General features: G+C 32.7%; 1 protein-coding gene across 4 annotated transcripts; it reads right to left on the bottom strand.

Annotated features, from left to right (window-relative positions):
- Positions 1-15,515: 15,515 nt before the first annotated feature.
- On the bottom strand, positions 15,516-18,380 carry CYCJ18 (cyclin J18). Of its 4 annotated transcripts, none has more exons than XM_029274907.2 (10): positions 18,220-18,380; positions 18,063-18,139; positions 17,589-17,687; positions 17,485-17,502; positions 17,280-17,373; positions 16,789-16,859; positions 16,561-16,687; positions 16,379-16,439; positions 16,212-16,301; positions 15,516-15,857 (listed from the first exon to the last, which is right to left on the bottom strand). In XM_029274907.2, the coding sequence occupies exons 1-9, from the start codon at positions 18,337-18,339 to the stop codon at positions 16,219-16,221; spliced, it is 750 nt and encodes a 249-aa protein (XP_029130740.1). In that variant the 5' UTR covers positions 18,340-18,380; the 3' UTR covers positions 15,516-15,857; positions 16,212-16,218. The 4 variants fall into 4 exon arrangements, with proteins under 4 accessions (XP_029130740.1, XP_020236410.1, XP_020236407.1 ...); XM_020380821.3 differs by lacking the exon at positions 17,280-17,373 and adding an exon at positions 17,869-17,968 and having other exon boundaries at positions 18,220-18,379; XM_020380818.3 differs by lacking the exon at positions 17,280-17,373 and having other exon boundaries at positions 17,869-18,164; positions 18,220-18,357.
- Positions 18,381-19,308: the final 928 nt, after the last annotated feature.

Raw genomic sequence — 19,308 nt, 5'->3', positions numbered from 1 at the left:
AGATACTAGTAAAAAAGTTTAAAATTATTTTTAGGTTTAATGTATCAATTTATCCTTAAACTTTTTGCAAATTTCTAAATAGGTTTTAAACTAAAAGTTCATAATTAGGTCATTGATCTTCAATGAATTTTACAGTTAGGCTACCTAGTTTATCGCAATTTAAAATCACCAAAAAAAAAATAACAATTTGTGATAATTTTACGGTTAAAACCCTATTTTGGTCCCTTATAATCTTTTTTTGTTTCAATTTAGTCTCTCATTAATTTTTTGTCTCAATTTGGTTCCAAATTAATTAATTGGTTTCAATTTAGTCCTAAATTAATTAATTGGTTTCAATGTGGGACTTTCCGTCCAAATTGCTTTAACGGTGTTAACTTTTGGCCACGTGGACGCCACGTAGATGCATACGTGGCATCCACGTGGATGAGAATTTTTTTTTAAAACACTGGACCCAGAACGGCCCGTTCTGAAACCGGAACGGGCCGTTCTGGTTGCAAAATTAAAACACCACCAGTGAAGCAGAACGGGCCGTTCTGAAATAAGAACGGGCCGTTCTTCTTTCAAAATGGGCTGTTCTGAAATCAGAACGGGCCGTTCTGGTTTCAAAACGGCCCGTTCCAGAACTGTGAATAAAATATTATTTACTTAATTCTGTTTTTGATATTATAATTATGCAATTTTGATCTCTAAGGTTTTAATTGAGTAATTTCAGTCCTTAAAAGATTATAATTGTGTAATTTTAGTCTCACAATTTTTAATTGAACAATTTTAATCTCTCAAATATCATAATTGTGGAATTTTAGTCTTTCTCATTAAAAATTTAATAATTTTAAAATTTTAATATATATATATATATAATGTTTTAAAACTATATAATTGTTTGTTTATTTAAATTAACGTATATTTTTTTTTTAATGTATCAAATGATATATATTTACTATTACTAAATAAATAAAATTTATATATTATTAGTATTTTAATATTACTGATAAATTAATATCAATAATATTTTTACCCTTTTTATAAATAAACTAATAATTTGATAAATATAACTTAATATATATTAATATACTTTTACAAAAAATATAAATATATAAGATCAGATATATATTTCTAATTAATATACTTATATTTTTGTAAAAGTATATTAATATATAACAAGTTATATTTATCAAATTATTAGTTTATCTATAAATATATTAATAATATTATTGATATAATATCGAAAATTATAATATACGTTAATTTGAATAGATAAATAATTATTTAATTTTAAAACATTATATATATATATATATATATATATATATTAAAATTATTAATTTTTAATAGGAGAAACAAAAATCATACTATTATGATATTTGAGGGACTAAAATTGTTCAATTAAAAATTGAAGGACCAAAATCGCGCAATTGCAATTCTTTAAGGACTAAAGTTATGCAATTAAAATCTTCGAGATCACAAAACTGCACAATTGTAATACTTGAGGGATAAAAAATGCAATTAAACCATTATTCTTAATTAATTTTATTAAAAAATATAATAATTAATAAGATAAAAGGAATATCACTTTATAATTTTTTGCAACTTATTTAAGATTAAAGGAATAAAATGATAAAAATTAATAAGATAAACATAATAAAATAAAATATAAAAAATATTAATATATTTATTTTATTGGATATAATAACATAATTAAAATATAATTAATAATATATATTTTATAAAATTATTAATATTTTATATATAAAAAAATAAAATAAAACCAGAACGGCCCGTTCTGAAACTCGAACGGGCCGTTCTGAAACTCGAACGGGCCGTTCTGGTGCATTATGGGTGTGTTAATTTTGCACTTGGAACGGGCCGTTCCGGATGCAAAATTAACACACCAAAAGTGCACCCAGAACGGCCCGTTCCGGTTTCAGAACGGGTCGTTCTGGGTCTAGGTGTTTTCAAAAAAATTCTCATCCACGTGGATGCCACGTATGCATCTACGTGGCATCCACGTGACCAAAAGTTAACACCGTTAAAGCAATTTAGACGGAAAGTCCCACATTGAAACCAATTAATTAATTTGAGACCAAAAATTAATGAGGGACTAAATTGAAACAAAAAAAAGATTATAATGGACCAAAATAGGGTTTTAACCAAATTTTACTAACTCTAAACTCATTTATAAAAATTATAGAAGATGAATTTGATACGATTAAAAAAAACTTCTAATTTAGGAATGCAATTAAAAATTTTCAATAAAAAGTTCAAGTACCTATAAACTTGTTAAACCTTCTTTTTATCTATTGCTTTGACTGTAAAGGTACTATTTTTTTTAATTATATATTTGAAGAAGAGTTATTTTTAGTTCATTGTATTTGTAGAAAATTTCCTCCGAAACAAGTCATGAAATAAGGTAAAATATGTATATATTAACTTATATTTTAATTTGTTTTATTTTTATAATTAAACAGTTTTATAAAAGAAAATCAATAAACTTTATTTTAAGAAAAAGTAATATAGTAACATTTTTAATTTTTTAGTTAGTATATATTTTTTTAATATTTATTTCTACCTACTCATCTAAAAAGTAGTTAAGAATTTATTTACTTCTTCCATTATATCTATCTTTCTAAACAATACTTTGTTATTCTATTTTATTTTTCTCTTAGAGAAAAACTTTCCCATATACACATAACAAACCTATATCATACTTAAAAATCCCAGCCTTGTTGGTAGCATACTGCGTTGAACGAAATAAAGCAACAAGGAAGAAAGTTTGATTAAATTCTGCAATATTTTTTTTTTAATCATGTTATCGGTTGAGAGTATATATCAATTTCATTAATATCTAATATCTATAAAATAAAATAAAAAAAAAAAACTGATTCTCTCAACCAAATTTTTTCTATTTACAAGATTTGAAACATTATTTGAGATTAAATTTATTATCACTGGAACCAATAACTTATGGGTGAATTTGGCAATGTTTATGTAACGAATTGATGCCAGCTAGAGCAACAGTAATGAGTTATGTTGGAAACAAGTGATGGGGCCTTCATGAAATAGATATAGTGGTCACAGCTCATTCACCACACCGACAGAGAAATCCAAAACAGCGACTCAGGAACTATTCATACTTGCCATTTCAGAGTAAAGGTTCAAATTCAAAAGATGGTGTCTCCATTGATTCTGCATTTCATGCACAAAAGCTGTGATGGTAATAAATAATTCTTGAGTGGACCACAGACCACTCAATTAGCAGCGACTCATTTTGGTTGTGGACGGTGGTCAAATAAATTGTCACCATTGTTGTCTTTGTGTGGAATGTGGAAATGAAGTACTTGATTTGATTGAGGTCTACGGTTGTTGAAGCAAATAAGAAAATCAGTGCCGAGTCAATAAAAGTATACAAACTTTATATTCTTTTTTATATTTCTTCTTCTTTCTTTTCCTATAAAATAAAAATGAGATATAGAAGCATAGTTTACAATTCAGATCGGTTATTGACTCTGTAAAGAGAAATTACATCAAGAGAAAGGAAGAATAAAAGGCTGAAATCAAATTATTATTTTGTCCCTAAAATACAAGAGGATGAGAGTATTTAAAAGGGCCACAATATTACAACTAACTGAAACACATATATCTCCTAAAATATATGGGTGAGAAAATTAACTCTTTATTCATATTTGGTTCCCTTATACCTCCTTTCAAACTCATAGTAGGTTTCTGACATACTTTGTGTTAGGCAACTGCATTAAAAGAGAGAATAGAAGGATAGAAGAGAGAAATAAACAATACTAAGAGTATTTGTTTTTGGTGTGTCTTAAACCTTACAAGGTGCCTCTATATATATAGCATAAGGAAGAGGCAAGCATTACAAACTAAGTGATGTGGGACTTAATAAGTAAGTTAAACTAAACAATGTGGGACTACTTCAATTTTAGAACTTAGACTACACACTTAACAATTCTCCCACTTGGAGTCTGAGTTCTAGTTAGCTTCCTTGTAAGCATCGAGTTCATATGCTCCTTCGCCTAGTGCAGCTTTCTTTATCTTCAATTATCCCTGAAGACCAGCTGAGGTAATGCAGAGCCTCAGCTTGTCAGTTGTAACAGTCTTAGTTAGCATATCTGCTGGATTTTCTGATCCTGAAATCTTCAGCAGAGATAATTCTTCATCATTTATCAATTCTCTAATGAAATGATATCTTAATTGAATGTGCTTGCATCTAGAATGGAAGACAGGATTCTTCGCAAGACATATAGCACTCTGACTGTCACTGAACAATGGAGCATTCTTTTGTTCTTTCCCTAATTCACTGAGAAAGTTCTTTAGCCAGATCATCTCCTTGGCTGCTTCTGAGATAGCTATGTACTCAGCTTCGGTAGTTGAGAGAGCAACTCTATTCTGAAGCTTAGACTTCCAACTCACTGCAGTTCTCCCCAAGGTGAAAATGTAACCAGTGGTGCTTTTTCTAGTGTCCAAATCTCCTCCCAAATCTGCATCAGAGAACCCTTGTAAAGTGAAATTACCTCTTTTGAAGAGCAAATTTATTCCTGAAGTACCCTTCAGATATCTTAATATCCACTTTACACCTTCCCAATGCTTCTTCCCGGGATTCGATAGGAATCGACTGACGACTCCAACAGCATGTGTTATGTCAGGTCTGGTGCACACCATGGCATACATTAAGCTCCCAACTGCTGATGTATATGGTACTCTTGACATGTGGTCCTTTTCTTCAACTGTCTCTGGAGATTGCTTCTTTGAGAGCTTCATGTGAGTTCCCAAAGGGGTGTTCCTGATTTTGGCATCTCCAACATTAAATCTGTCAAGAAGCTTTTCTATGTATTTCTCTTGAGACAACTTCAAGACTCCTTCTAGTCTGTTTCTAGAAATCCTCATGCCAAGAATTTGTTTAGCTGGACCAAGATCCTTCATCTCGAAGTGGTCTGTCAATTGCTGCTTTAGCCTGTTAATTTCTGTCATATTTGGCCCTGCAATTAGCATGTCATCAACATATAGAGCAAGGATAATATAACTGTTAACATATTTCTTAACATAACAGCAATGATCCATGTCACATCTGCTAAATCCTGAGTTTTGCATAAACTCATTAAATTTTTTGTACCACTGCCTTGGTGCTTGTTTCAAGCCATACAAGCTTTTATGAAGCTTGCATACAAGATTTTCCTTGCCTGAAACTTTAAAACCTTCTGGCTGAGTCATATAAATATCTTCATCTAAATCTCCATGCAAGAATGCAGTTTTAACATCTAACTGCTCCAAATGAAGATTCTCTGCAGCAACAATGCTCAGTATGACTCTGATGGTAGTCATTTTTACAACTGGAGAGAAAATTTCTGTGAAGTCAATTCCTGGTTTCTGCTGAAATCCTTTGACCACAAGTCTCGCCTTGTATCTTTTTCTGCCATCAGATTCTTCCTTCAGCCTGTAAACCCACTTGTTTTGTAGAGCCATCTTTCCTTCTGGCAATTCAGTTAACGACCAAGTACCATTCTTTTGAAGAGATGTCATCTCATCCTTCATTGCTAACTCCCACTTGACAGAATCATTCCCCTGTATAGCCTCATCGAAGTATTCTGGCTCACCAGCATCAGTCAACAATAAATAGTGCAATGAAGGAGAATACCTTTCTGGTGCAACTGAAACTCTGCAGGATCTTCTCAAAGGAGGAGATGCTGGTTCTGATTCAACCTCTATATCTGTACTCTGGCTTCTGTTGGTTATGTCGCTTTCTGAAATTTCTTCAAGTTCTACTTTCTCAGAAGGCTCTGGCAACTTGTCTGTATCAATAGATTCTGCAGAAAATCTATCCTTATAAAATAGATTCTCATTAAAAGTGACATTCCTGCTTCTGATGATTTTCTTGTTTTGGTCATCCCAAAATCTGTAGCCATACATGTCAGAACCATAACCAATAAAATAACACTTTTTGGCCTTGGGATCCAATTTGTCTCTACTATCAGAGTCTATCAAAACATATGACACGCAGCCAAATACTCTTAAATGTGAAAGATTTACCTCCTTCCCAGACCATACCTCTTCAGGCAATTGATAACCCAAAGGAACTGATGGTCCTCTATTTATGAGATATGCTGCTGTGTTGATTGCATCTGCCCAAAACACCTTAGGCAAGCCCGATTGGATCCGCATGCACCTAGCCCTCTCGTTCAATGTTCTATTCATTCTTTCTGCAACACCGTTTTGTTCTGGTGTTCCTGGTATTGTCTTGATCATTCTGATCCCATGTTCTGAACAGAAGTTCTTGAATTCGTGGCTATTATACTCTCCACCATTGTCAGATTTCAGACTTTTCAACTTTAAACCTGTCTGATTTTCAACTTCTGTTTTCCATCTTTTAAACACAGAAAACAAGTCAGATTTATTTTTGAGAAAATAAACCCATACCTTTCTCGTAGCATCATCGATAAAGGTGACATAATAGCATGAGCCTCCAAGAGATTTCACTGGAGCTGGCCCCCAAACATCTGTATGCACCAATTCAAGCCTTTCTGTTTTCAGTGTCTTTCCTTGCCTTGAGAAACTAATTTTTCTCTGTTTTCCCAAGATACAGTGTTCACAAGTGCCGACATCTACGTGCTTTAGTTTTGATAACTTACCCTTTGTCGCCATTAGCTTCATTCCTTTCTCACTCATGTGCCCAAGTCTTTGGTGCCACAAGAATGAATTATTGGCAGCCTCAGTAACTGCTATCATGTTCTCATCTGCAACCATGTAAAGTGACCCTCGCTTCTTTCCACGAGCGACAATGAGATTGCCTTTCTTGACTTTCCATGCTCCATCTCCAAAAGTGGTTTCGTGCCCTTCATCATCCAGCTGCCCTACAGATATTAAATTTCTTTTTAAGGCAGGGATATGTCTGACATTTTTCAGTGTCCAATGGCTCCCACTTGAGGTCCTGATGGCAATATCTCCTTTTCCAACAATATTCAGAGGTTTGCCATCTGCAAGGTAAACCTTTCCAAACCTTCCAGAAACATAGTTAGTCAACAATTCATTAGAAGGAGTGGTGTGGAATGACGCACCTGAGTCCATAATCCATGACTCAATAGGACTATCTAGGCTGCAGATTAATGCATCGTCTATCTCGTCAGTTGCTGCATTTGCTGATTCATCATCGTCACGTTTCTTGTGATTCTTGTTTTTCTTCGGAGCTTTGCATTGATTGGTAAAGTGACCTCTCTTGTCACAATTCCAACAAACAATGTCATTCCGGAATTTTGGTTGACCTTTAGCTCTTGACTTTGATCTTCCTCGGCTGTTGTAACCTTTTTGAGTGGTTCTTCCTCTACTTTCAGTATTTAATGCTGAACTGGAAGTAGAACTGGAAGGCTCCTCGGAATCTCTCCTGCGAACATCTTCGCTCAAGATCAAGTCGCGAATGTCGTTGAGCTTCAACTTGTTATCCCTTGCAGAACTGCTGACTGCAGTAACAGTTGCAGCCCAACTTTCCGGTAATGATGACAATAGTATCAATGCCTTCACCTCATCTTCAAATTTGATTTGTACTGACTCTAACATAGCAAGAATAGTGTTAAAATCATTAATATGATTAATCACAAGGTTACCTTCTCCCATCTTAAGGTTGAACAACCGACGCATTATGTGTACTTTGTTGGCTGCAGATGGTTTCTCATACATGTCTGATAGTGTCTTCATCAGACTTGCAGTTGTCTTTTCATTGACGATGTTGAACGCGACATTCTTGGCCAATGTCAGCCTGATCACGCCAAGAGCCTGTCGATCTAGCAAGTTCCACTCTTCCTGTTTCATATCGTCTGGCTTCTCCCCTATTAAGGGTTGATATAACTTCTTTTGATACAGATAATCCTCTATCTGCATCTTCCAGAAGCCGAAGTCTTTACCATCAAACTTCTCTATCTTCACCTTCCCTTCTTCTAATGCCATTGCTCTGCTGCTGAGAAAAGCTCTTGCTCTCTAAACTGAGACTCTCTCCTCTTAAACTGAGGAATTCTGAGAAAAGCTCTCACTCTCTAAACTGAAGATTATTCTTTTCTGTTGTGGAAGATCAGATAAAACTGCAACCACAGAGCATACTAAGAATACTCTCCTCTCACTCTCTAAACTGAAGATTATTCTTTTCTGTTGTGGAAGATCAGATAAAACTGCAACCACAGAGCATACTAAGAATACTCTCCCGAACCTAGAGCTCTGATACCAGTTGTTAGGCAACTGGCATTAAAAGAGAGAATAGAAGGATAGAAGAGAGAAATAAACAATACTAAGAGTATTTGTTTTTGGTGTGTCTTAAACCTTACAAGGTGCCTCTATATATATAGCATAAGGAAGAGGCAAACATTACAAACTAAGTGATGTGGGACTTAATAAGTAAGTTAAACTAAACAATGTGGGACTACTTCAATTTTAGAACTTAGACTACACACTTAACACTTTGAGTTTTGGTTGTAAATCCAAAAAGGTAGTTGTTGCAGGAGCCATTGTTAATAAATCTGCAATTTGAAATTTAGAAGGAATGTATTTTACTATCAATTGGCCTCTAGCAACTCTTTCTCTAATGAACCAAAGATCCAATTCAAAATGTTTAGTTTTGTTGTGAAGGACAGGATTAGTTGTTAATAGCACTGCTCCCATATTGTCACACCATACAATAGGTGTTCTTTTTAGAGGAATTTGTAGTTCATTAAGGATTGTATGTACGAAATTTCTGCAGGTAAGGATGCCAAACTCCTGAATTGTGCTTCTGTACTACTTCGGGATACCACCTTTTGTTTCTTAGCTTGCCATGAAATAATGTTTGATCCAAGATAGAGACAATAACTTGTGCTAGATCTCATATTTGTTGGGTCTACAGCCCAATCAGAGTCACTATATCCAATTATATCTAGAGGTTGTGAAGCTTTGAAGTGAAGACCATAATCAAGTGTTCCTGCCAAATATCTCAAAACTCTTTTAGTAGCTTTCCAGTGCTCCTCCAAGGCTCTATGCATGAATTGGCAGAGCTTATTGACAGTGTAAGCTATATCCGAACAAGTGATTGTTTCACATTGTAAAACACTTACCACACTTCTATATAAACTAGGATCAAAAGCTTATGTGGTTCCATCTAAGATAAGTTTGCAGCTAGAGGCAAGAGGAGTTTTAACAGGTTTGGAAGTTAACATGTTTTGTCTGGTTAAGAGGCCAGTAATGAATTTTGTCTGACTGAGATGCAGGTTTCCATCTATGTCCCTTTGAACTTGTATACCAAGAAAATAATAGAGGCCCTAGATCTTTTAGGGAAAATTTGGTCTTTAGTTTAGAAATTAAGGAATCAATGGAAGATTTAAAGTTGTTGGTGATGATTATATCATCAACATATATAAGGATATAGATGGTGAGGTTTGTATTTTGGAAGATAAAAAGGGAGGTATCACATCTAGCTTGCTTGAATCCAAAATACTTGAGAGTAGAGGCCAGTTTTTCAAACCAAGCTCTTAGAGCCTGTTTTAACCCGTAAATAGCCTTCTTTCACTTGCATACAAGACTTGTATTATGTTGGATCGAGCGCTTACCACTAGGCCAAAAGTTATAGCTTATAGTCAGGGTGCAACTCTTTCTACTTAAGAGCGTAGCAGCCCAAGCGCCATGATTCGACAGTGACTTGGCCCACCTAGCCTCCGCCACGGGGCAATTGATGCAACCCGCAACAATCTCCCCCTCAGCAATTGCCCCGCTGGGTATCAAACTCATGACCTTGGCTCTGATACCAATTGTTGGATCGAGCGCTTACCACTAGGCCAAAAGCTATAACTTATAGTCAGGGCGCAACTCTTTCTACTTAAGAGCGTAGCAGTCCAAGCGCCATGATTTGACAGTGACTTGGCCTACCTAGCCTCCGCCACGGGACAATTGATGCAACCCGCAACATATTATTTGATTGAAACCCTGTAGGTTGCCCCATGTATATATCTTCTTTTAGATCTCCATTAAGAAAAGTGTTATCAATATCAATTTGATGTATGGGCCACTTCTTGGAACAACAATAGTCAGCACAACTTTGATTGTAACAGGTTTGATCATCAGACTAAACGTGTCAGAATAATCAAAACCTTCTTGTTGAGTGAATCCTTGAGCTACAAGGCGAGCCTTCTTTTTTTGAATAGTTCCATCAAGATTGTATTTGACCTTGAATATTCACTTGGATCCAATAATCATTTTGTTTGTTGGAGCAGGAACCAGTTCCCAGGTGTTATTTTTCTCAAGAGCAGAGTATTCTTGTTGCATTGCTACCTTCCAATCAGGTTCTTGAAGAGCTTGATTGACTGAACTTGGTTCAGATGTTGCAAGTAAGACTTTTGGTTTATCAATTCCATCTTTGGCACAGGTCCTCATTGGATGCTAGTTGACTACAACAACAGGAGATGTGCCAACTGTTTCTCTTGTTTCTCTTGGTGTATTAGAGGTAATTTGTGTGTCTGCAACAAGACTTGTATTAGTTTGTGAAGAATGTTGCATAGGGCCAGTGGATACCTGAGTCACCATGTGGCTATTGTTTGTAGTTGTCTAGTTTGTTTCTTGAGTTTGATGAGAAATGACAGGTATGCTAGGTACCTATGTGTTAGTTATAGCATGTCCAGAATATGCAACATCTAGAAACTTTGAATTTTCTTGTAAAGGAAAGCAATTTTCATTGAACACTACATGCCTAGAGACAGATATTTCCTTTAGAAGATATACATTTGTAGCCTTTATGAATAGGAGAATAACCTATAAAAATGCACATTTCAAATCTATTATCCATCTATCACCCATATATTTTAGGAGATATATGTGTTTCAATTAGTTATAATAGTGTAGCCCTTTTAAATACTTTCATCCTCTTGTATTTTAAGGACAAAATAATAATCTGATTTCAACCTTCTATTCTTCCTTTCTTTTGTTGACCTGACATTTTACCAAGCAAAAACCAGTGTGAAATTCAAAGAATACTCTGTTATCTCTACAAAACTGAGACACACTAATAAGATTCTTAGTTATCTCAAGAACATGCGAGAGATTACCAAGTTTTAAAATAGTGGAATTATCGGACAAAATATTAGAATAACCAGTATGAGTTATGTTTATTGGCTTACCGTTACCCATGTGAATCTTATCAAATCCTATACATTATGATTTGTTGGAAAGATTTGCAATATCTGAAGTAAGATGATTGGTAGCTCTAGAATCCGGGTACCGACTATCATCATAAGCAAGATTTTCATTAGGGCATGTTAACATGGCTTGCATACTTGAGTTTGAAGTCTGCATCTGCTGATTATTGTTGTTGGGAGTCTGCTCAAGAAATTGTTGGTCAAAACGATGCCAACAATGAAAGGCTGAGTGGCCTATGTTTCCACAAACCTGACATTGAATTTTTGAGCCTCTTCCAAAACTGAAAGACCTTCCTCCAGTTTTTCCTCTCCCTCAATTTTGTCCTCTTCCAGGACCACCTCTTCCTTGATTATTTTGATTTCTTTTATTTTGATTATGAACTAATTTTGCCTGCATTGATACAGAGTCATTTCTTTTATACTTTTCTAATCTTTCTTTCAGTGCCATCAACAAAGCTTCAATCTGGGGCACAGAGTAGGGTTCTGTTCTTGACAGAATTGAGGTGATGAATGCATCGTATTCCTCTGACAATCATCGAATATAGCATCTATGTGTTCTTCGGTGGACAAAGGTGACCCTATCACAACAAGGGTATCTATGATCTTCTTGATCTCAAGGAGATATAGATGAACAGTAGTGGTTTTCTTCATTCCTTGCAATAGAATCTTCAATTGCTTGATACGCACTTTTGTATGTGAAGCGAAATAGGTTTGGAGGGTTTCCCATACTTGATAGGACCAATCACAACCCACAACCCTAACTTTGAATTGGGGTTCCATGGATTCAAGAATCCATGATTTCAGAAGGCTATCTTGAGCTTCGTAGTTTTCATACGCCTTTGTGATCTTTTTGGTGATCTTATCTCCTTTTTTCTCGAATTTCTTTGGAATCAATTTTGCACCAAGAATGTATTTCTTGAATCGAAACCTGTGATGGTTGCTTCAACTTGTTGATGCAATGTGAGAAAATTACCCTCACTAAGACGAGACGAAATGGGATTAGATAAGGTTTAGAGCACGAAAGTTGATATTGTGAAAGCCATGAATCTTTGTGCTCTGGATACCATGTAAAGAGAAATTACAACAAGAGAAAGGAAGAATAGAAGGCTGAAATCAGATTATTATTTTGTCCCTGGAATACAAGAGGATGGTATTTAAAAGGGCTACAATATTACAACTAATTGAAACACATATATCTCCTAACATATATGGGTGAGAAAATTAACTCTTAATTCATATTTGGCTCCCACTCGAAAGATATATTGTATCAATGTATCATAAGTTAAATTGGGGAATCATTAGTTGAATTATATGAATTGATATAATATATATATATATATATATTATGTTTGTAAAATATAATAAAATTATATATATAGATTTGTCGTATATAAAGATAAAAATTCATTTTAAGGATGACAATGAGATAGGGTGAATACAGGTTTTATTATCTCCATTTCTATCTTCATTCTCATATTTTATACTCGTTCTCATACTTGACAATCTTATTCCCATACTCGTTGGGTATCAAATTTATGTATTCATCTTTGTCAAATATTGGATATACTCATATTTGTCTAAAAATTAATTAAATATTTTTTTAAAGAAAAAATAATCAATATAAAAATAATATTATATTAGTTAAATTTTATTTAACATAAATTTAAAATAGAATAAAAATTATATAAATATCAAATTTTTAAAAATTAAATTAAATTTTTAAAAATTTAAAATAAGTATAAAACATATAAACATATACCTATTTTCGTTCCCGTAGTTAATTTAATAAATCAAATATTACTCATCTTTATTCATGTACCCAATTTTATAAATCAGAGACTATCTATATCTACACTCATATCCAATTAAATTATATATTCTTTAAAACTGAAACGAAGTTCAAAATATTATTTATGAATAACCATTTACTTCTCAACCCTCATCCTCTTTCTGTAGTGAGATGGCAGGTTAAGCTCAAACATTATTGCCAGACACCTGCTAGCATCCTTTTTTGTGATGTTTTACTAAAAATTCAATGTCTAAATACGCAATCACGGATCGCAGCTCATAACATGAAATCATTTATACTACTTCAAATCAGTCCTTATTTAAAGAAATTAGTTGTTAATAAAAATATCATAAATATTTAATTATTTTTTAATTTTTATAGTTTTATGAACTTTAACTTTTAGTCTATATAATTAAAATATTTCATTTTAATCTTTAAATATGCTATTTTTGTTTTTTTTTTCCTTTATGTTATGTTTGGTATAGAAGAAAAAGAAGAGAAAAAAAAAAGGAAGATAAGAAATTAAAAAATAAAGTTGAAGTCGTCTAGTAGAGAAAAGAAGTAAAAAAGAAATGGAAGGAACATTAAGTTTTAGTTAATTAATATTAAATTAAATAAAAAAATCAAATGATAAATTCAAATATATCAAAAATAATTATTTTATTAAAAATAATTATTTTTATATTTTAAATTTTATATTTATATATATATATATATATATATAAACATGATCGACGATGCTAAGAAATATACACGTAATAGACCAAGTTTTGCAGAAGTTATCGATTATGTTTATATATAATCCCTTCATTTTTGCGCATATCTGGTGTGGAGCCCACTTTATTTTACCAACATTTCTTCTCGAATCTACTACACCAAACATATCTTCACACACTTCCAAACTCTTGCTTCCCCCCTCCTCTCCTATTATTGCATTAAATGAAAGCTTAGTTCTACAATTACATAAACTTTTTTATTTTCGTCTTTATTAATATATATATATATTATATATATATATATATATATGACAAAGACTAGAAGGGAACAGAAAGTCAGAAATAATATGTATGATAACTAAAATGAAATATTTTTCACTATAAAATTAATCAGCAGATTCACGTTTAAGCAAGGTCAGGAGTTCGAATCCTATTTATGTATGCAACCTCGTTAAATCTTGGGGCCAGCTATCTCACCTTTTGAGGTGCCTTCAACGTAGCGAGAAGATTAATCACTGCTATCGACTGTAGATACTCCAAGACGAACCAAATTTTTTTTTATAAAATTATAAAGATTAAAAGAGTAACTAAACATATAAAATATTATAATGACATAGTCTCACAAATTCAGACTAAAATAAAAAGTTTATTATATATATTTTTATCTCTTTTTGCCACATCATTTTTCTTATAAAAATATAAATTTACTGTACAAGTAGTTTTTCTATGCAAAAGACAACAAAAGTAATGATTGAAATAAGTTGTTTTTTTTAGTAGATGAAGTAGAAGAAGACGGAAAATATGAAAGGGATTCAAAGTGTAGAAGATTATGTTTTTAATTTTAATTAAAGTAGAACTTCAACTCGTTGTTTATGTATAAAAAGGTTACATTTTACCTTTGGCCATGATATTTTTTGGCTGTACGTAAGCAGATGTGATCTGATTATATGTTCAAAATCATCACCATAACTCAAGTTAACAAAGCTTAATTTTTAATGTGATATTAGTGCAACATTGTTATAAAAAAGAAGCGTTATGTTTAGGGTTCTCACAATTCTAAGTATGATCTTTAACAAAACGAAAAACAAGTGTCATCGCTTTATGTTTGTTTGGGTCAAACTGAGTAAAACTTCATTTTATTTCATGTTAAAAAACAAGTCCTTCCATTTCGAATTTGTTGAGTTTGACCCTTTCATTATTTTTATTCTTCTTAATTTATTTAATTTTACGATTTTCCCAAAAAAAAACATATTTAAATACATGTAGTCTAACATATGATACTTGTACAGTTCTGCTGGTATGGTATCCGTGTAACATAGTAATCCACCTATTACAGATAGAAAGAGGGTGCACAGACTGACGTTTAGTTATGGATAGGAGTTGTTAACATACGACAAAATTATGGGGTGCTTATAAGATGATGGGTCAAGTCATGTTAATGAGCTTCAACACAACAGGGACATACAGCCCGTCTCATTAGTCAGACTACTCAAATGTATTTACTGCTGACCTATATAAGTTGTAGGGGTTTAATAATTTTTGTTTCTATAAGTTGCAAGGGCTTAATATTTCTTTTTAAGTACTTTTAGTTCCTTCATTTTTCTCCGTTACTAAAATAGTTCTCGCAGTTAACTTGATTGTTGATGTGAAAAAATTTGAAGTACTATTATTCTTGATATATATAAACTCCTGATTTCTTTTTTCATTTTAGTCTCTAATTTTTTTCAGTACTTTTAGTTACTACATTTTTAGGAACTGAAATCATAAAATCAAGATTTTTATAGGGAACAGATGTGTTTTTTAATTCTTTCTCAAGGTCCTTTCTCTTCCAGTCCATCTATTGGACCAAACTCGCATAACTACTGGAAAAATAGGCTTTCATTATTTCTTTTTGTATGTAGTGATACTGAATAAATGTTATGTAGCGGTAGTATGACATACATTATATAGTAGCTTTCTGTTTACGTTACTGATGAATCAATGAGGATGATTCTCAAGGAAGATAGAACCGATTTGCAAGTAATTGAAGCTAAATAGCTGGTTACCAGTAACACGATGCCCTCGACGACTGTTTGGGTGAATAGAAGAGTATGATTTCTTCAATTTTTTTGAATTGGTGAAGACATTTCTTTGATAAGGTAACATATTTATCCTCAAACGCTTTCACAATTCTGAATGTCTAATTTCTTTTGCAGCCACCTACTAAAGCACCATTCAGGTGGAAGAATCAGACAAGATATCCAAAATACAGCCAAACCAAGAATGTGATGTAACAATTCATTCAAGAATTTCATCCTATAAGTAAATAATTAGGATACACCAAGCAGATGACAGGATTCACGCGTTCAATGCACCATACTGAGATAGCAAAACAGAAAAAAGAGAAGAAAACCTACTAACATAATTTTGAGCATGTTGTATTGTATACATAACATTATTGCATAGTCACTGACATTGACAGATTGGGCAGTTGAATACTTTAAATAATAAACTTCAAGACAATCCAGGTTACAGATACCAAAAGTGATTCAATTTAATCTTTCAAATTTCACTTACCTCGTATTCAACAAGGTTCAAGCACATGCTTGAGAATCACTGTCACCATTTTAATCATATCATCTTCCTTACACGAGGTCACAAAATTTACTGACAACAAAATCCTTGTTAGTTCCTCAATAACCCAATAACAGAAAATTAAACCCAGATTCTCTCTTAAGTCTTACCCCATGCAAGAACTGGAAATTCCCATTTCTGTTTTGGGACTGTTATTACATATGACACAACCTGCACAAGTATATTAAAACTTTGCATTAGTCAAAAACTTATATGAGATATTACTTGGAATATTGAAATAACAGGGGGATATTACTTGGAATATTGAAATAACAGGGGAATATCAACTTACCAAGATTGCTGCAGCAATGGAATGAGGAGACCTGAAAAGAACCGACATCTCCTCCTTTTCATAAAGAAGATCCATAATTTCCATGCAAGCTTCAATGCTAATCAATTCGCCAACTTTTGCCACTCCCCTGAACCCAATCATTTAAAAGTGCAAACCAATGAGAATTGAGAAGTCACAATTCAAGAAACAACCTTAAAATATAGAGATAGAAATATGACTCACACTCACTTGAACTGAACCCAAAGATCTTCGAGAAACAAAAAGGCAATATTTGTTGTGCCAATCTCAAAATCCAAAACCTGCGAAAATACCAAACGATATCAAGATCAACTGAATTCTTATATTTCATGATATTAATACCAATGCTTAAAAAAGGATTTAACTTAAATATAGTACCTTAGATGTTGGTACTCTTCTCTAATCAAAATGTTACTATATATGATTAGTCTCTTTTATTTAATAGAAAAATAGGAAATAGGTTCTAGAATAAGTTTGTTAAGACTTTCAGGAATCTGTTTTGGACTCTATTGCTTACAGTAGTATGCTATATATAATCATTGTATTGCTATAGTAGATAGAGGGAGGAGAATTAATTAAAGATTTTAGTTTCTATTTCCTTTCTTGCTTAAATTTTTAGGAGCTCTCCCTTGCTCATAAAGGGTTCATAACATAGAATTATGAGATAAAATTCCAATTGTGATTGAAAAACAGCATCATACTGTATCTATATTTTGTTCTTTAAAAAATGAGTCTGCAATCTCGATTATGGCCACAATGTAAGGATTTTTGGGGTCTGTGCAACCATAATTGCAACTGCATCAGCCACATTTGTCGGTCATGTTCCACGTTACCAAGGACCGCGACAAAAATCGGAACTACAATTTAAAATTTTGATTGATATTTGGGGTCCAAGTCAAGTTATACCTGCATGAAAAGCACCTCCTGCAGAACAATGACCTAAAACATGAGAGGAGAGAAAAGGAAAAAAGGTTTTGCGACGATGAGAAAAACACGATTGTGCGGCTTACTGCTTCGAGGAAATTTCGAGTCGTAAAGTGTTGTTCCTTGATGTTTTTATCAGCCAAGAACTTGAAACATGCAACGGAAAGTGGTTGAGAATCGTGTATCTGCATTGCAAAAGGTCAGAACCAAATTAGATATTACAAGACTAGCATCAGTCACTACATGACATGCATCAAAGTTTTTGATATCATATAGTGAGTGGTTAGAAATCATGAGTAGTTAATAATTTCCCCATTTAGAGAGGATTGAGATAGGAAAAGGAAGGAAGGGAAAATGAGAACCCACTTTGGTTGAAATCCATAGGGAAATAAGCACAAACAGGTGGAAGGTGCTCTCTGTGAGGGGACGCAATAGCCAGCTTGATGAATTTCCACCTTTTAGGAAGCTTGGTTTCGTAGGAGGCAGGGCATAAATGAATTGAGAAAACCAAAGAATGGAACGATATATATAGAAAAAGAGAGAGAGAGAGAAGTACGCACGGAGGTAGAGAGGGAAAGAAGCGATCAGCGAACAAGGACAATGCGGAGTACTTAACAATGGGGGGAACTTGGAGGTGCTACCATTAATCACACAAAACAAAACTATTGTAAGAGAAAATTAGAGAAGAAGAGAATTGAGAGAGATTAGTTAGTTTACTTGAGCACATTGGATGAGGAACTCAACCATGGGAAGCCGCTCAAACCAACATTCCATTCTTATGTTATGCCATTGCTCACTCGCCTCCATCTCATGCACCCAAACCCTACATAAACGCATTTGGATATTGGATTACGAGTAGAACATAATTTGGAACTTGCCTTTCATCCAGGTAATAAATTAGAAATGCTTTTAAAAGGGAAAAAAAAAAGTTGTTTTATAAATTAAAATTATTTTTTTTATAAATTAATTTGGAAAATTTTTATAATAATTTATTTAAAACTCATTTTTAACTTATATATTAAATTATTTTTAGCTTATAAAAAATTTCTAGGTATTTTTAAAAAAGTTTACTCAACCAAATGCTTAATCTATTATTTGTTATTTCTAAATTAAATTTTAATATTTTAAAAATATCAATAATTAAACAATTATATTATAATATAAATTTTTTATTATAAATCTAAATTATAATTTATATAATAAAGAAAATTTTAATATATTAATAAATATTTATTTATTATAAATTTTAGTTATATAAAATAAAATTTTATTGTGTATATGGTAAAGGTTAAAATACTAATTTATTATAAATTTAAAATACAATTTATATATTTAAAATATCCTCTATTTCTATCAACTTATAAGAAAAATAGTACCTTTTTTGTTCGGTGACTCGTAAATTTTTTGAGGCCTGTCAAACACCGGAAGAAAATTGCCCCTAAAAAAATTCCTAAAAGTATATCTATATGTAATTTGTGATGTTTATGTAAGCAAACCAAATCACTTTTACGTCGATAATAACCCATATATAGATCAAGGCAGGCCCATTTAACTTGTTGATCAAATCACTTTTTCGTCGACATATATATTAAACAACATAGATAGTACATTTGAATAATTTTTTTTAAAAAAAAAAGCAACATAGACAAAGATGTTTCCTAAATTCTCTAAAGCCTATTTGTTTATTTAAGTTATTTTTTTATCTGTTTCTTTTTATTATTCATATGTATTATCTATAAATATTATAGGTAAGAATACAAAAAATTTCCTATTTAAATTAGTATCCTAGTTACAAGTTTTCACCTC

Source organism: Cajanus cajan, chromosome 11, assembly GCF_000230855.2.
Source record: "Cajanus cajan strain Asha chromosome 11, NIPB_CcT2T_4, whole genome shotgun sequence".
Taxonomy (NCBI): Eukaryota; Viridiplantae; Streptophyta; class Magnoliopsida; order Fabales; family Fabaceae; genus Cajanus; species Cajanus cajan.
The sequence above is the reverse complement of the archived record's forward strand: the minus strand, read 5'-3'. Positions and strand labels throughout refer to the sequence as shown.

What these genes read in the sequence shown, in the direction of transcription:
- CYCJ18 (XM_020380818.3), bottom strand. An exon ending in GATCTTTGGGTTCAGTTCAA is followed by an intron (nt 16,688 to 16,788) that starts GTGAGTGTGAGT and finishes GATTGGGTTCAG; the next exon opens with GGGAGTGGCAAAAGTTGGCG. An exon ending in ATTTCCAGTTCTTGCATGGG is followed by an intron (nt 16,302 to 16,378) that starts GTAAGACTTAAG and finishes TTTTGTTGTCAG; the next exon opens with TAAATTTTGTGACCTCGTGT.